This window comes from Silurus meridionalis, chromosome 18 (genome assembly GCF_014805685.1).
Source record: "Silurus meridionalis isolate SWU-2019-XX chromosome 18, ASM1480568v1, whole genome shotgun sequence".
NCBI classification, from domain to species: domain Eukaryota; kingdom Metazoa; phylum Chordata; class Actinopteri; order Siluriformes; family Siluridae; genus Silurus; species Silurus meridionalis.
The window spans coordinates 4491590-4509994 of record NC_060901.1 but is presented as its reverse complement, the minus strand read 5'-3'; the positions used below and the strand labels follow the sequence as shown (position 1 = coordinate 4509994).

Genomic DNA, 18405 nt, shown 5'->3' with positions numbered 1-18405 from the left:
ATTGCTCCCAGTCTGCAATAATAAAAAAAACAAAATAGAAATAGAAATAAATCCAATAATTTATCACTCACACACACACACACACACACACACACACACACACACACACACACACACACACACACACACACACACCCCTGACAGTTTTCAAAACAGATACTGGATAAACAAAAACAAACAAATGTAAAAATAGTACTGAACTTTATTACAAAAAAATTAAAAACAGTGAATCGGGAAAATGTGCTAAATAAAATAAAAATGAATATATGAATGAAAAAATATAATTAATTATAATTAATAAATATAACAGTGCCCTCGGTGCAGTGCGCGGTCTTGCGTAAAACAAACGGCACATCAGTGATTCACCTCTAGAGGCCGCTCTCATTACGCTACCTGGAAAAACTATCTGTATGGATTTTGGCCGATAGCCGGTAGTTCAGAGATTGGGCGAATCAGCCAACCTCTAATGTAATGGAAATGGCTCCTGAGTATTTTTACTTATTCATTTAGCTTTGCTAGATTATAACATCAGACTGAGCAAAAATTATAGCATTAATAATATAGCAAAATGCCAAATAATAAAATGAAATCTAGATTTCGTAAGGTTACATATAATCCACTCAAAAACATTGCAATATATATTTAAAATACGATAAAAACAGAAAGCCTGAACCATTTTCAAACAGTATATGAGCTTTATCAGTATATGTTCATTTCAAATATATATAGAATCAGAGGAGATCCTTCTCTTCAGCTCAGACGTGAGGTGGCGTACTTAAAAAAGGAACACAACTCCTCTTTACTGGTATTCACAAACACACAAGCACATCTGCTCCACTGGTCTCTCCTGTAGTACACTATATGAACAAAGGTTTTGTGACACCTGACTTTTCCAGCCATATGTGGTTCTTCCCTGACACCTTGGAGATGCAGATTTTTGGATGCGGAAGCATGAAATTTTACATTCACTCCCAAACCAGCATAGCAATGTCCCTGTGCACAAAGCTATAAAGATCTGGTGTATATAGGATGGAGTGGAAGATCTTCTGCTAAAGAGTTCTGACCTTAAACCATATTGAACATGATGAATGTGAACTCTGACGGCCTCCTCACCTCACCTACATCACTACCTGGTTTTACTAACACACATCTCCATAAAACCTAGTTGGACATCTTCCCAGAATGGTGGAAGCTTATTAGAAGAGCAAACAAGGACTAAAATGTGGAAAAAGCACATACCAATCGTATGGTCAGGTGTCCACACCTGACTTTTGCCTTTATATTGCATCTCAGCCCCTTCCATTTTCCTACCAGGATCGGAGCTGATCACGTTGTACTTAGCAAATCGCATTTGCAACCAGGGGGAATAAATAGTGGTGATAAAGACTTGCTCCAGTGTTCTCGAATCCATTAGAATCTCATATTCGCACATCACAGAAATCGCATTACAACTCGCCTAATATCATTTCCCTGGATTCTGGCAGCGATGTACTGCAGCTGAGGCAGTATCATCAAACATAATGGATTATTTCTTTCCACTTTTTTTTCCCCCCTCTTCCCTGCCATATGTTGAACGGGCGGAAATTCCGTTAGTTAGGTTTGCGACGTTGCTTCAATTTCCACTTTGCTGTCTTGTTTTTGTGCTCGACGTTCTCTCGCTCTTTCCTCGTTTGAAAAAAATACCCTTAACGAAGTTAATGGATCCGACCCAAAAAGTGGCTCGTGAAATAGTCGAGTCGTTTATTTCTAGAGTGCTTTTCACAATGGACATTGTCTCAAAGCAGCTTTAAAGAACTGAATAATTAAGGTGAATGGTGTGTATTTATCCCTGATGAGCAGCCTGGGGGAACTGGGGCAAGGAACAACTCCCTTAGATAGTATGAGGAAGAAAACTTGAGAGGAACCAGACTCAAAAGGGGAACCCATCCTCATTTGGGTGATATCAAGAGTGTGATGATACATCTTAAAACTATACAAAACACTGGAGAGGGAGAACTACAGTAGCATGAGCACCAGAGTGTAAAATTATGAGTAATGTCCTTCCTACAGTCCTATACAGTCGGCTGAAGTTATGGAACCAGGAGCTACTGAGCAACTCATAAAATGGGCCAACATTTGCGACCATCATAGATCCAACACCAGTTTCTTCATGCCAGAGCCTTCAAACACTTAAAGAGTTCCAAAGTCCAAATTATACATGAAGTGGAATCCAAATGTCGCTGGTAACTCTCTAGATGGCTCTGGATGTTTGCGGAGTCGGCATCTACTTCTTTAAAGGTCCAAATAGGCCAGAAACATATAAAGAAAACCGACAGCACTTTTTCCATCCAAATTTATGAGTATATACCTCCTCATCGTGAAGCATAGTTGTTTAATCGACTCGGTTTTCTCCCAGACCTCTCCATAGAGAACCAGCTCTGCTTTTCACGATGAGCCGTCTAAATGGGTACGATTACCTGCAGCGAGGCCACACATTCTCAACTACCTCTATATTTGCTGAAGGCGCTTCAGATTTATCCAGTCCAGTGCTCACAGTCCTAATTCATTTGCCAGGATCAGATGAATATGATTATTTCCACTGCTGGTGATACAGACGGTCCGGAATTAAATCGGAGAATCGAATCGAGGGGGGGGGTTTAAAACAAAGGACATACACACAGTCCACTAGAACATACTCCAGGAAGAGAAAGTATAATGATAAGCTTGTTAAATCCGAGCTATAACGTTTCCTCAGACTCCTGCTGGCATCGCTTTTTACCGCACCTCCGCAAAAACACGACGTTCGGCTCTGAAATGGATTAAATTAGCTGACTAGCGCAGCATGTATGAACACAACAGCAGCAAGTACTTAGAGCTGCACAAATATGCCAATTCATTTCTTGCATTTCTGTATTCATTTCTGCAGCACGTGACCAAATGAGCTTCGCTGTTGTACCGCATGACCTCAAACGCTTACCTGATATGTGGCAAATGTGCAAAAGAAACGAGAAGAAAAAATGCGAAGTAAGAAGCTAAGCTTACTCTCTGTGACCAAATGAGCTTCCTTGTTGTACCACATGACCTAATGCCCTCACTCGAATAGCAGAATCTAGAGAGGGAAATAAAACGGAGAAACTATGTAGAAAATCTCGACTCTCAATGAGCCTATTTGTTATGCCACATGACCTCATGCTGTCAAATCTTCAGAAAAGAAAAAAAAAAAGAACCACATACTAAGCTCATTCTCTGTGACTGAGCTTTGATGACCTCAGGTCACACTCAAAACACAGACAGAAGAAAGCGAGGAGAAACTACACAGAACGCTTCATCTTGCTTATTTCGACCAGTGAGCATCGATGTTGTACCGTTCTCACTTTAAAGAACAGCGAATCTACAAAAGAAAACAAGGAGAAACTTCGCAAGAAAAGGCTTAAGCTTAAGCGCCCGAATCAGCTTAGCCGTGGTACCATATGACATCATGTTCTCGCTCGATGATCAGCAAATCTACAGAAGGGAAGGAAAAAAATCAGAGAAACTAATCAAGAGGTCACTCTGTTTGATCAGAGAGACTCGCAGTTGTACAACACAGCGAGGCTCTCTATGACCAAATGAGCCTTGCTGTTGTACCGCATGATGTGGTGCAACTTATGCTTAATGTAATGAAAGGACAAAAGAAATTAAAAAAATAATAATCAGTGTAGTGTAAGAAATTGTAAATGCCTCCAAAAATCCCTTGTGTTTTTGAAGAAAAAAAATTTGTCCTGAGCAAATATTTAATATTACACTCCAAACAAACGATGACTAAACGTATGACATAAATGAGCGTGAGTCATGAGTCTCTAGTGTGTTTATCAAAGAAATTCGAATAAAAAGAATAAATAAATAAATAAACTAAAATCTGTGCCTTTTTCTGGCAGAAGAAACATTCCCATGACTAATTAATTCACAAGTCTGTATTATTGCTGCTTTTTTTTTTTTATTTCCATCTTCGGGAGGACACAATGTGCTCTGGGTGCTAATATAATTAACATTTTATACTGAAAAGGAAGCTATTTATTTTTTTGCCTGAAATGCAGACATCTCTTACAAGCATCTGGTAGGAAAAATGGAGCTATTACGCTCTGCTGAAATAATAATTTGATTCCTATTTCAACGAAGAATAGCGCAGATCTACTACAGGTCAACGTTTCCGATGTAGAAACATCTTATTTCAACTTATTATCTTTTAATGAACACCTTTGAGTTTTACTGCCGAAAATCTAAACGATACGGACGTGTTGAGAACCACATACACGAGGCAGTTGGCTTTTTTTTTTCTGCCAAAGTGAAGCAAAAATGTCACTCTCTAAATGTTATCCATTAACTCACCATTCAAGTGACACAGGCGGTAACCATTTTCTTGTCTTTTGCATTTTTACTTGCTGCTATTACTCTAAATGTGTCTTTTTATTCAGTCATTTATTGTGAATGACAAAATGCATTTATCTTTAAGAGAAAAAAAAAAAAGTGTACATCTTCAAACCTCCTGAAAACATGATCTATGTATTTGAGTGTCAAAAATAAATAAATAAAAAAATAAAAATAAAAATAAAAATGGAATGACCCCAAAAGACTCAGCCGCCTGAATCCAAGTCTGTGTTACGTTTATAGCAAATTCATCAAACGTACGGCCGTATTGGCTGTAACCTTCGATTTTAATCACGTACGCAGCAAACACGGAGTGACTTATTTACATTGATTCCATACAATCTTTTGGATTTGATCTGCATAGGCGGTTGTAGTGTCAGTTATTGGGTCATGCTGGAATAAGAACCGCTGGATCGATAAAATCATTTGTTATCCGTCTGCAAGATTTTCTCAATACACCATTCGTGTTTAGTTCAGGGGTTCTAAACGGAGCGTGCGCTCGATCCTGATTGGTTTTTATCCTCATAAACAAAAAGGAACGACCGATTTAGCAAAATGTAGTTAAGTAAAAAGTCAAATATTTGACTTTGAAATGTAGTGAAGTTAAAGTAAAAGTCTCTCTAAACGGAAACACTTCAGTAAAGTATATACGTGAAAAAGCTACTTAAATACAGTAACAAATTATATTTACTCCCTTCCTGTCCATCACCACCACAAATACACTCTAATGAGCATTGATAGACCTCTGCTGTATCTGAGACACAGGTAGAGGTGAGACCGGCCTGCACATCGGACGGAAAGAGGAAGATCCGAATCCGATATAAGCCTGCTGCAAATCTGAGAATCAGGCTGGAACTCATCTCTAATAATTGCCAATTACATGCTTTGATTTTTTGTTCGGCTCCAATTTGTATTTCTTAACTGGCCAGTTCCTGTTCATCAGTGATTGGATTAGGGTGAGAGCGAGAGAGGCTGCCCTTGCTCCTTAATTAAGCACTGTGAACAAAAAAAAAAAAAAAAAAAAAGATTGATTATCTTAAGCAACCAACCGATTAGACCTTCTTCGTAATCTCTCAGTTCAACATCCATCTTTCCTTCCTGGTCTCGCACATATGAAAAAATCCCTGGACGCATCCCATACATTTCTGTCCTCCATCTTGATCCTGTTGTTTCCACAAAGCTCTAAAATGGCCTCTCTGAAAATCCCCAGCAGGACGGAGGTGAGGAAGTGAAGTGACCGAAGGGCGGGGTGTGGTAGAGGTAAAAAGAAAGAGAGAGAGAGAGAGAGAGAGAGAGAGAGAGAGAAAGGGCGAATAGGGGGATGTGCTCATTTGATGAATGTACTCTAGCGGCTGGATCCCTTCTGAAGCCTGACCCCCAGACTCGCCGGCGGATCAATCAATTACATCTCCACTCCAGCAATCAAACAATGTTATTATCAGGCATCAGCTCGTCGACCTGGAAAGGCTGGCACAATCAAAGTGTGCTGTGATGCTGCCGCCAGAGCTCTGTGGCACGTCGCTAACGCAGAGTGGCAGCTCCCTTCCTTTCCAACACAACACACACCACTCATCAGGCACACACACACTCACACAAGGACAAAGTACAAGGAAAGCAGATGTTGGCCATCTAGCTACCGAAACGAGATGAGACACAAAAGGAGATCAAAAACCAAACGAATCTGAGACCCGACACACTTTGGACGGCTCAAAGAATGTGATACATAAAACTCAACTTTCCGAGTTCTCCGCCGGACACACGAGGTTTAAAAGGTCTAATCACAGGGTCTCTACACATTTTTCATTTCGGAAACTTCTCCAGACTCAAATACGCAAACTTCCCTAAAGATCAAACCAAATTCGGATTTGAGATCAGAAGATCTAAAGCGGTGCGATGTTAATCGTTAATACGCCATTTTTAAACCGGTAACCTTCAATCCTACAGCAACAGAAGGATTGTTCATGTGTAATTCACAGAAACTACAAAACATCACAAAAGTTCATTAACAAAAAAGAAATAAAAAAAAAAACGCCTTTTGACCGAAAATTAAAAAAAAATTATAAATAAAAAAAAAACACCTTTTGACCACATTAATATATTTTTCGTATGAAAACTGTCTCGCTCATTTTAGGGATGAACTTAAAATTATGAGGAACAAACTTATACGCACTAAAACTATACACTCTTATGCAATAACCTCTTTATCTCTGGAAAAAGTGCTACACAATTAAAAAAATTATACAATTAAAAAAAGAACTGAATTAAATCGTTTAAATTCCAAATGCGTTGAAAATAAACGCGTCACGTCTTCACATGTGTAGCTTTAAGATTTTTGCGTGTGCTGTATGTGCGAATTATAAGCTAGCAGGTAGATAAATCAAAAATTCTATAGTTCTAACTTTATACCCAGCCTATAGAGCAGGGATTCCCCACATTTCTTCATGAAATTTAAAGGAGCTTTAACCCCTGTCCTCACCACCCCAGAAAAACCCTCCAGTGTCCATTAATAAAACTTGCAGCATGCTATTTTTATTAAATAATTGACAAATAAATGCATGTAACTGCAGAAAGAGGACTTTAAACATATACATACTGTATACACACGCTGTCTATATTTTTAGTTTTGCACAAATTTAATCGATTTGTTAATTCGGATGACTTTCTATAAAACAATACTTGGCATCCATGCAGTGTTTTTAAACCACCTGTTTTCCCCAAGCTTGCCCCATTTGTGATCAATACTTCCTGCAGTTCCCTTTTTTATCACTAGGGGCAATAATCACACAAAACAGTAAGAAAAGGAGGCAGAGCAGCTTCAGGATTGAAATCATTTCTGGGATTATTCCCAGAGTAATTGAATAATTACAGCTTCTATACACAGCTGAAATAAAATACGCATTCAGTACGCTATAGCAGGTAATGTAAATGTAATAACCAGTAATAGTTTTTTTTGTGCATGTGAAGGATCACTGCATTACTATTAAATATAAGTATATTAATTAAGTAGAAGAGTAGAGCTACTGTATCATCACGTGAGCAGCTCCAAAGGCCATCTGTGTGGATTATGATCATTTAAACTTGGAATTCAGGAAGCTCTGAGAAATCTCTTAGCCGTAGAAGCTGAATGGGGAGAAACAAAGACCATGTTTAATGTATCAGGAGCCTGTGCATTGACCATGATTGTGTTAAAAGGGGCACTGTCCTGTTTTAATTTTTAATAACACAGATATAAAGATTTATGAGCTGACTGGAAGCGTATCCACCGGTGCCACTCGCTTTCCTCCTAAACCGGGCGTGTGTGTGTGTGTAAGACAGTGTGCATCAGGCTTGACAGATGATGTGGGCCTGTGGGGGTCTCAAACCAGAGAGAGAGGAGAGAGAGAGAGAGAGAGAGAGAGAGAGAGAGAGAGAGAGGTGGAGGGCAGAGGAGTCAGCTGTGAAGGAGCATCTTCTATCTTTAGCTGGAAGCGGTCATCAGTTCATTTCTCTAATCATTGTTCGGGTTTTCCTCTGTTTCTCTCTCTCTCTCTCTCTCTCTCTCTCTCTCTCTCTCATTTCTGAGTTCTTTCAGACTCCTCATTACTGACACGCTGCTGTACTTCAGCCGCTCAGAACTATAAAGACGTTTTGTTGATGTTCCTCACATCAGTGAAGATACGGTCATATGTGCAGTGTGTGTGAGAGGAAGAATGTGTTTAAAGTGAAACCCAGGGATGTGAAAACTCTTTACCAACTGAGTGAAAGAATAGAGTGAAAAAAGTAGGAACAGAAAAGCAGAAGGAAGGAAGGAAAAAGGGAAGGAGAAAAACTAAAGAAAAGAGCAAAGGAAGGAATAAAAGGAACAAAAAAATAAAGGAAGGAAACGCTAAGGGGAAAAACGTGTTCCTTCAAACAAGGAGAAAGAAAGAAAGAAAGAAAGAAAGAAAGAAAGAAAGAAAGAAAGAAAGAAAGAAAGAAAGAAAGAAAGAAAAAAGTAATGTAATGAAAGGAACAAAAAGGAAGGAAAAGTTAATAAAAAAGAAAAAATACTTGTTCCTTCAAACAATGAGAAAGAAAGACAAAGGAAGGAAGGGGAAGGAAGAAATAGAAAAAAACCTAAAGAGAGGGGAAAAAAGAAATTAAAGGACAAAATGAAAGGAAGAGAAGTTGTGTTCCTTTAAACAATGAGGGAAGAAAGAAATGAAAGAAGAAAGGAAAAAAACTAAAAGAAGAGAAAATGAAAGATGAAGTAAAAGGTAAGAAGACATCATTTATGAAGGAAGAAAGAAAGAAAGAAAGAAAGAAAGAAAGAAAGAAAGAAAGAAAGAAAGAAAGAAAGAAAGAAAGAAAGAAAGAAAGAAATCACCTTTAAAAATGCTTCGCTCGCCCCTCCCCCGCTCATCCAATCTAAAATACAATATCGCCTACATAGGCAGTATTATTAGATTTGTGAAAGTTAGCGGGACATGAAGGCGAGTTGCTGATGTGGCACTTTTTCTCTATAAGCGAACCCTTTTGTAGCGTTGTGCGAATACGACGGGCCGGCAGACGAGAGGAAGAATATTTTTTAAAAGCGGGGATGAGAAGAATTTAGCGTGACTACACAAAACTACAGAGCAAAACATAAATAATGTAAAATCGGCGTACGGCTAAATGAATAAATATCTAAAATGTAGCCTGATATCTAAGTGTCTAACGGTACGTGTGTAAATCTGGCGTACGGCGTGTTAGACACGGGATCCTGACACCAGTGATAATAGCTAAAATCGTAAAGTGACACTGATTGCAATTACAAACAGAAACTCCCGTGATTCATCATCGTACGCTCGCTTAGCTATTAGCGAGCTATTTTTAGACCCCGGAACGCGTGCGGCAGGGAGAACGCTACATTAAAAATTCATTAATTGCCGCCTCTTGGGATTGATTAATTGCAGGGGAACCGAATCACCTGCAAATTTATATTTGATTAATCGTGCTGCTCGATAGAACGAATTTTGAAAAGTCTTAAGCCTGTACACACTAATAAAAGATTTTTTTATTTTGTATTTTTTGTAAAGGACGATTGGCACGTATCGATGAGAGCTGGAGCTCCAGTAAACCAAAGCGTATTTCTTTTATTAAATTAATTAATCAATTAAGCCCCCCTTCCCTCCAGTAATCCCCTTCCCAAACCTTGTATTTCTATTTTCAGCTGAAAGGAGTAGAATCTATGGTCGTACTCCATCCAGCCTACGGTTCAACCAATGGAGCAGTTCAGAGAAGTTTTTCTGCACACCGTAGACGAACATGGATGAGGTTATTTGAGTTACTAAAGCATTCTTTTGAACTCAAACCAATCCGACTGTACTTCCCTGATGTACTGTTCCGTGTAAAAACCCTAGAAAGATTATATCATCAAGATTCCGTGCGCTTCCTGAAATACTCACCCCGAGATATCAATTAAATAAAATATACCGCAGCTGCGTGATTATACCGTAACTCATCTCGATTCTGACAAATGATTGGCTGATTGGATAAGTGTAGTAATGAGCAGAGGTGTTCCTAATAATAAATCAGATTTGATGAGTGGGTCCATATAATCACTATTAAATCTTGATTAGAATGTTTATATATTTTCTCTATCACAGCAGTGAACGAGCACTATAAATATGATCAGATTTTATCTGGACACCTACCAGATCGGTATGTGCTTTTTGAACATCCCATTTTTCTGTTATAAAAACTTTCAATTCATCCCAAAGGTGTGCAATAAGGTTGAGGGTCAGATCTCTATTGGAGCTCTTTCTCTCCAACCCATTTAAAGTGTATCTTCATAGAGCTGGCTTTGTGCACAGTGGGCATCATCATGCTGGAACAGGTTTGGGGCTCCTAGTGGTAACAGTTTGGGGAAGAACCACATATGGATGGAAAAATCAAGACTTCAGACTTCGTATCTGGCCAACCAACCGATGATTTTCTAATCACTGAGAATCAACACACACAAAGTTCATTCTGTACTTTTTTTTTCTGTCTCCAGAAAAAGTTTCAGCTCTTTCGACTTGACGTTTCTCCTTCCAAACTCGCAGGTTAACACCGGAGGCGTTTGTACAACACTGAGCCCCACCAAACAAATATAACACACACTGGCTCAGTGGCTCAGTCTAATCCCAGTCAACACCGGGGGAAATAAGAGAGCTGGAAGAAAGCGGAGAAAAGACGGTGGCAGATGGAGAATGCAGAAGAAGGAATATCGAGTTTAGAGCGATTCTGTGTACACATGTGTGTGTGTGTGTGTGATTGAGCTGTTATTACAGATTATTGCTCTCTGATAAACAGCCTCAGATGGACCATCGCAGGGTGCTAAACAAATTCTCCGCATGCCTCCAATCAGGGGAGCTTACTGCTGATTGGAAGGGATGAGGAATATTTCAAAAGTTTGCGGACACCTGGTAATAAGTACAGTATGAGATTTTTAGTGTCGCTTTAGTCTCAATTAAGTCTCAATTTGCTCTTCTAATTCCCTCACTCTTCTGGGAAGATGTTCTACTAGACTTTGTTGTGTGCTTATGGATATTTGTGTTTATCAGCCACAAGGGTGTTATTAAAGGCAGGTACTGATGTAGGTGAGGAGACCTGGGGTGCAGTCAGCGTTCACATTCATCCCAAAGGTGTTCAGTAGGGATGAGATCAGAGCTCTATAGCAGCAAGATCTTCCTCTCCAAATCATGTAAACCAGATCTTCAAGGAGCTCACTTTGTGCACAGGGGCATCACCATGCTGGAACAGGTTTGGGTTTCCAAGTACAAATAAATGGCAAATTCTATTAAAGCACATCTAAAGACAATTGAGCGCCTCTGGATTTGTGGTTACAGTTTGGAAAAGAACCACGTATAGCAGGAATTAACCACGTATTGTGCACAGGGGCATCACCATGCTGGAACAGGTTTGGGTTTCCAAGTTCAAGTGAAAACATTGTATTAAAGCGCATCTAAAAGACGTCCTGTATAAATTGAGGGCCTCCAGATTTGTGGTAACAGTTTGGGGAAGAACCATATATAGCAGGAAAGTTTAGGTGACCCAATACTTTTGTCCTTATAGTGTGTGTGTGTGTGTGTGTGTGTGTGTGTGTGTGTGTGTGTGTGTGTGTGTTGAAAGCCAGCTGTATTTGGATTAATAAAAAAGAAGAAACTAGGTGGCTTTGGATTAAGTGGGCAGAACCGTGGGCAATCAGGACACTGACTGGGGTCTGATCAACCCCGACTGGGTCTCCTGGACGAGGGTGTTTGATGCTGAAATTACCCCAGGATACAACACTAATGATGTGTCCCAGTGCATCTGCATGATCCTTAATTTGACCAGGTTTGTGTTGCCAGGTCTCACAAAATTTCACTTAACTTCAATCCCCACCATAAAAAAAAAAAAAAAATATATATATATATATATATATATATTTTTTTTTTTTTTATGGTGGGGATTGATGTTAAGTGAAATTTTGTGAGACCTGGCAACACAAACCTGGTCAAATTAAGGCCCAGTGTTGGCCTGTGGTGACCTTTGATTTGGCCTTCCAAGCCATCTATGTGAATAAGGCGGGCAAAAAGGGAGATTCCCAGCAGGGAAAAAAAAAATGCCATCTGTGAGGTATATATACGCTTTCAGTCTGAAAAACGAGTACAAACCAAAAAGCAAACTAACTGACTCTCATCTACATAATATTCTGACAGTAAGTCAGCTGCAGCCCAGTTTGGATAAAAGTTTTAAAATAGAAGGACCAGCTTTCTGTCTTTCATTAAAGCTTACTGTTATTACACGCATATGGCTGTATTGCTTACAGACTCTCTGAATTCTATTGTACTATAAATGCAATGTTCTGATTGTCCTAGACTCGAAAAGTTTGAACATAAAACAGCATTAGTTATGCAGCACATAGTCATGTTTTCTATCTATTCATTTAAAAATATTATAAAATCATAAATCAGACCGTCATGGCAACTTTAAATTGAATGTAATACAGTTTGGAATAATGCAACATTCACCAGTACCCTTAAGGCCCTTTATAGGAGAAATGCTTGGGCCCTCTGGTCTAAATGGTTCACACAAAATCTTTTATTTTATTATAGAATTGTGATTATTTAAATCAAACTAAAAAATAAAGGACATTCACACAGCCAACGCAGAAAATCTCTGTATCCGATCGCATTAAAATTCTGTATATTACGTCCTTTTATCCAAGAATCCTTAATCCTTCTCTGCTTGGTGGAACGTGTAGTAGCGTAATTCCTTAACAACACTTCAGTGGTCTCGCAGCACGAAACCAGCAGATTGTTGAGTGAAAGTTTTTCTTTCGGTCCGGTGGTAACAGATTTTGTTTTATCATTTGTCCATGTCCAAACAAAACCCGTTTAACGTTGTTTTTTGGATGCGAGATGTTTTGTTCATAACCTACAATCTAACTCTCAGCCAACTCTCTGAGATGAGGAGATAATAAAGTGAAAGAAAGTGCTTGGCCCCAATAATATCTGCTGGGACATTGTTTTTGTGTGGTTTTTTTATACATTGTGTATATCTAGGCTTTGGTAATATAAACCGACTGTCCCGTAGAGAGAAATTTCTGTGTTATTACACCAGACATGTAGGCTAGCTGAGCTCCCACTGTCTGGAGCAGATGTTCTGTAGATGCGGATGTTCTGCTGTGCTTCCTGATAGTCACATCACAGCAAGGTGCGCCTTGGTCTTGAGCCACCTCCTGCCTTTATGGAGGATAAATACCTCCTGATCTGTTCACCTCGCCGACTGTATTTCTCTACTTCGACCCCCCCCAACCGAAAATGGCCAGGAGTATCCTGAACCCAGGGAACATTTTCTTTTGGAGCTGCAATCATGCCGGTGCTACGTCGGTGCCGGTCGTAATCACCGTTGATCACGAATACGAGAGTGTGGAGAAAGATTACGGGTGAGCCACACGGTCCCCCTCCTTTTTAAAATGCCAACCTCAGTCAGGGCAAGAGGCTTTAAATACCACTCAAATGTCAGCAGGAGGCCCCACACAAGTCAAACAAACTTACCTCCTACCTGCTCTGCTCGGCTTCCCCTCGATGCTCTCACTACAGCAGGAGTGTGTGTGTGTGTGTGTGTGTGTGTGTGTGTGTGTGTGTGTGTGGGGCAATCTTTTTTGTTTTGCAATGCCTTGTTTGATTATCATGCATGCCTATATTTTTTTTGACAGAACTAACACACACACACACACACACACACACACACACACAATCTCACACTCACACTCACACACACACACACACACACACACACACACACACACACACACACACTCTCTAGGGATGGAACCGGAGTATCACTGCCTTCTGATCAATATCCTGGCAGCTCATTTTTGCCTTTTTACTCCAGCACGCAAACAAAATATCTGCCATAAAAATGACACCTAAAACCCAAACACACACACACACACACACACACACACACACACACACACACAAAACACGATCGATCTGCACGAAGAGATCCGATACTCCGATAAGTGTTTTTGGACTTCCCAATGCACTGAAGATACCGGGGGAAGAGCCGATGTATTAGCGTGTGAACTTCAGACGAGTGTGTGAAGTTGCCCGGAGGGAGTATCGATTCCCTGCGAAGCTTTGAGCTTCGGCGAATCCTTTTCCGGCCAACACGCGATGTGGGCTTCGTCCTCGTCGGTGATCTCCGGCGCTTTCCTCGACTCCCAGAACTTCAAGCGCGAATCGTCTCTCGACGGCGAGCTATGGATTTCAACATACAGCCCGTGTTTCGCTGATGTAGCAAACGCCGGAAACGTCGATGCTTGAAGCAAAGCATCGATTCAAATAAATGCGGAATTGGATCGATTGTACATAAACAAGTGAAATCCTGAGAGATACGCCAAAAAAAAAATGTTAATAATAATAATAATAATAGTCCAGCTGAGGAACCCAGAGAGACCTGAGCTCTTAGTTCTCAGGGAGAAATAATTGAGGTCTTTATTAAGGACATGCTGAAGGTGAAGCAGCTACACAATGAAGATGGAAGGTGAATAATTCAGACTCATTGGACGTCCGTTAATGCGACTGGTATTGCAGTGTTGTAAAAATCTTGCTTCTGATTGGTCGAAAGCTGTGTTCATTCATTTTCTAGATCTGCTCATTCTAATAATCGATGTAACACAGACATGAATGAACGAACAGATTTTAGTAAGGAATCTCCAGTTTCAGTGATTCGTAACAAGTAAAGCTTTCAGGAGAGAGAGGTTTAAACTTCGGGTTTCTGTCAGGGTTTATACTTTGGGGTTTTGTAAGGAATCTCCAAGTAAGGAGTCGCCAGTGTCAGTGATTAGTTAGAAGTAAAGCTTTCAGGAGAGAGAAGTTTACAGTTTGAGTTTTTGTCAGTAAGGAATCTCTAAGTAAGGAGTCTCCAGTTTCAGTGATTAGTCCCAAGTAAAGTTTCTACTTCATGTTTTTGTAAGTACGGAATCTGTAAGTTAGGAGTCTCCAGTTTCATTGATTAGTAACTAAGAAGGTCTTTAGGAAAGAAACGTTCCGACTGCAGGTTTCTGTCAGTAAGGAATCTCTAAGTAAGGTGTCTCCAGTGTCAGTGATTAGTAACAGGTAAAAGCCTCCAGGACAAAGTTTTACTTCATTTTTTTGTCAGTAATATCACCAGGTGTGTTTCTTATTAACATTCCAGAAAGTCTGGTGGGAGAAGGAATATTTACAGCTCCTATAATGCAAATAAAACTGGTACACACTAAGTGTAGCTATAAATGGGGAAAAAAGTGAATTTTTAAATACTACAAAAAAAAAAACAACACTTGCTGATATCCTGGTTTAGGTCTCAGGAACTCAACACCCAGTGATCGACTATTTTCCATCAACAGCACAAACCCTGAATATTTCACTCCTTCTATCATAGATGTAAAACGACCAGTTATCCATCAAAACTTAACGGAGACATGCATCGACACTCTGCACTGGAACTGAGCAGGCTGGATGAACTCCCTCTGGTCCAAGCTGCTAAATCACTGAGCATGTACAAGCCCAGACCAGACAAATCACTAAGCATTAAAAAGATACACAACTTCTCCTGTGGGTTGTTTGTTGTATCATTCCCCAATCCTCTCTTAAACAGGGTTTAGTTTAAGACTATTTCCAGACATTGGTCTATTTGTTCTAGCATGCGGAGATTTTTCCTGACGGAGACGACAAAGCGTTTCTGTACGGAAATCTATATTTATGAGCGGAAACAAGGATCAATCAAACTTCTTTATTCTGTACCCAAACTAAAACTCGACACAAGATGCAACTTGAACGTAAAACAAAATTGGAGGTTCACAGCTCTATAGGGTGCAGTAGCATTAATCATTTTCCCTTCACTTAAACTAGGAACTAGGGCCAACTCATTGAAGATACATGGGTTGGAGTGGAAGATTTTGAGTGGCCTGCTACGAAATTTGGCACATGCTTTTATCCAGGCCGACTTCCAACTAAGCAGTTGAGGGCCTTGCTCAAGGGCCCAGTAGTGATCAACTAATACAATAAAGTGCCATAACTACTGAGCTACTATCTTCCCCTTTGGTAGGTGCCCTTATCCAGAGAAACTTAGTTATTTCAGTTAAACAACTGAGCAATTGGGGGTTAAGGGCCTTGCTCAAGGGCCCAAGAGGAGCAAATTGATGGTGCTTGACACTCTGATCAGAAGTTCAACATTTTACCCACTGAGCTACACTGAGCCTCCTCACCAACATCACTACCTGACTTCACTCACATCCTTGTGCACAAATCTCCATAACTTCTAGTGAGAACATCTTCCCAGAAGAGTGGAGGTCATTATAACAGTAAATGAGACTAAATGTGGACTGGGACTATTGAAATCTGAATTTGAATTGAACATGCCACAGGCACATGTTATTACAATACAAAATAAAGAAAATTTTGAATACATATATTTTATAATAAATAAATAAATAAAACACAAACAATGTAAACATGCCAGTAGTGATTAAGGGGACCAGGCACTTTCTGATCCAATCTCCTAGTTGCTGGGGCCATTAGTGCTTGTTTTTCCAAATAATTGTTATCATCAGTGTAGTGGAACTTTTGAGGTCTTATGTAGAAGGCAGGTTTCTGTTAGTTTTTTTTGTCTACAATCATCAACCTTCATTTCCAATTTCAAAGATCCTCAGAAAAAAACTTGGCTGAACAAGTCAGAACAAACCACTGTGTTTGTTTGTTTGTATTTTTTTTCCTAACCTCAGCTCATTGTAACAAAGCCTGTAAAACACAGGGATTCCCGACAGACGGTGTCAATGCCCACATAAGGAAATACATAAATGGAGCACAGTTCAAATCTAATTGCCGGCCTTCTGACTACTGGGCAGTGCAGTCACGTTCCGGCCCGGCTGACCGCGGTTTGGTTACGTCTCCGTAATGCCCCGGTAACATGAGAGGGCATTAGTGAGGGCAGATCAGATGTTGGGGCAGATTGGAAAATTGAATGTAAAATTGAATGTGGAGGGAAGGAGGGAATAAACTCCTTCAACTGACGCCGTCAGAGGAAAGCAAAAATCAAAGCTGCTGCCTGGTAACACCATCACAACCAGGGAGAGGGGAAAAATACTGAAAGGGTAAATAATGTGTGTGTGTGTTGGTGTGTGTTCTGGTGTGTGTGTTGGTGTGTGTGATGGGGTGTGTGTTGGGGTGTGTGTGTGTGTTTAAAAAAAATAAAAATCCTACCTGAGCAAAGGCTGGAAGATGACAGTGATGTTCCTGGCTCCAGGCTTACACAGGAACTTGGTTTCTCCTCCTTCAATCAGGTTATCATCAGCTCCCCCTGAACATGAACAGAAGAAATTGGTTAGAGTGATAAAGATGTATATTAAAAAAAAAAGATTAACGAATGACAAGCTGCACGTGATCTAATAAAAAACATCTTCAGGCATGTTCCTTTTGTTTCTATGAAGAGATTGTTTTACAATCTACTTCATCCCAGAGCAGTTCAGTAGGATTCAGGTGCTGTGACTGGGCAGGTCGTCCAACGATAGAGGACACACCAGATGACTGTTTGCTCTCAAACATTCACAGAGCACCGGCTTCGGCTAGTCTAGACGGAATCGCACTGTGTTGAAATTTGGAATGGTTGCCATGTTGATTCCATTCACCCGGATTAAGTCTCCAAACTTCCCTGCTCCAAAACAACCCCAAAACATTAAGCATGTTTGAGTGTAGGGGTGAGACAGTCTCATAACATCTTCTCTCCTTCTTCTTCGTCTTATAGAAGATCTTTTGTTAGAGCCAAAAAATGTCATATTTGGACTCCAGAGAACTTTCTTCAACTCGTTCACTGTCCGGTACGTTTCTGTGCAGGACTTTCAGTACGGGAACATCGATAAAATCACCCATGAACATGTTAAGTGGCGGATCACAACTTTGTTTGGTCTCTGCCTCGCACTTGCAAAAATAAAATCTCTGAAAAGAATTCGAATCAATGCAATTTTTCTTTCATTTATGGATTAAATTAAGTACATATTAATATCGCTAGACTCTGGCAAAGACAGGAAGTCACGTGTTGATAAATGATAAAAATAAAAGTGTATTGCATAAATCTGATTACATTTATATATATATATATATATATATATATATATATATATATATATAGACACACACATATATACACACACACACACACACACACACACACACACACGTTCCCCACCTTAGGAATGAGTTACGTTCCAAACGACCGTTCGTAGGATGAATTCGTTCGTAAGTTGTTACTGTGCTCGTTATTGACTGCGCATATCTCCTTATAATGTACCAGCTATTAATACTATTAAATAAACAATAAAATATACCAAAACAAATCAAAATAATCGAAATACTGTATACAATATTTTTTTTTAAAATGTAAATTAATTAAATAAATAATTTACATTTTTTAAAAATGCGCAACATGTAGACCCGTAACGTAACTGAAAATTTCACTAAAAATATATAATAATATTACAAATATTAATTATATTAATTAATATTTATT

The 18405-nt window shown here is 39.6% G+C and overlaps 1 protein-coding gene across 2 annotated transcripts in view; it reads right to left on the bottom strand.

Annotated features, from left to right (window-relative positions):
* Positions 1 to 18405, bottom strand: part of exoc4 (exocyst complex component 4) — a 142254-nt gene that overhangs the window by 65846 nt on the left and 58003 nt on the right. For both annotated transcript variants that reach the window (XM_046872785.1, XM_046872786.1), the window contains exon 10: positions 17103 to 17199. In XM_046872785.1, coding sequence (XP_046728741.1) covers positions 17103 to 17199 — 97 coding nt within the window. The remainder of the gene's footprint in view (positions 1 to 17102; positions 17200 to 18405) is intronic.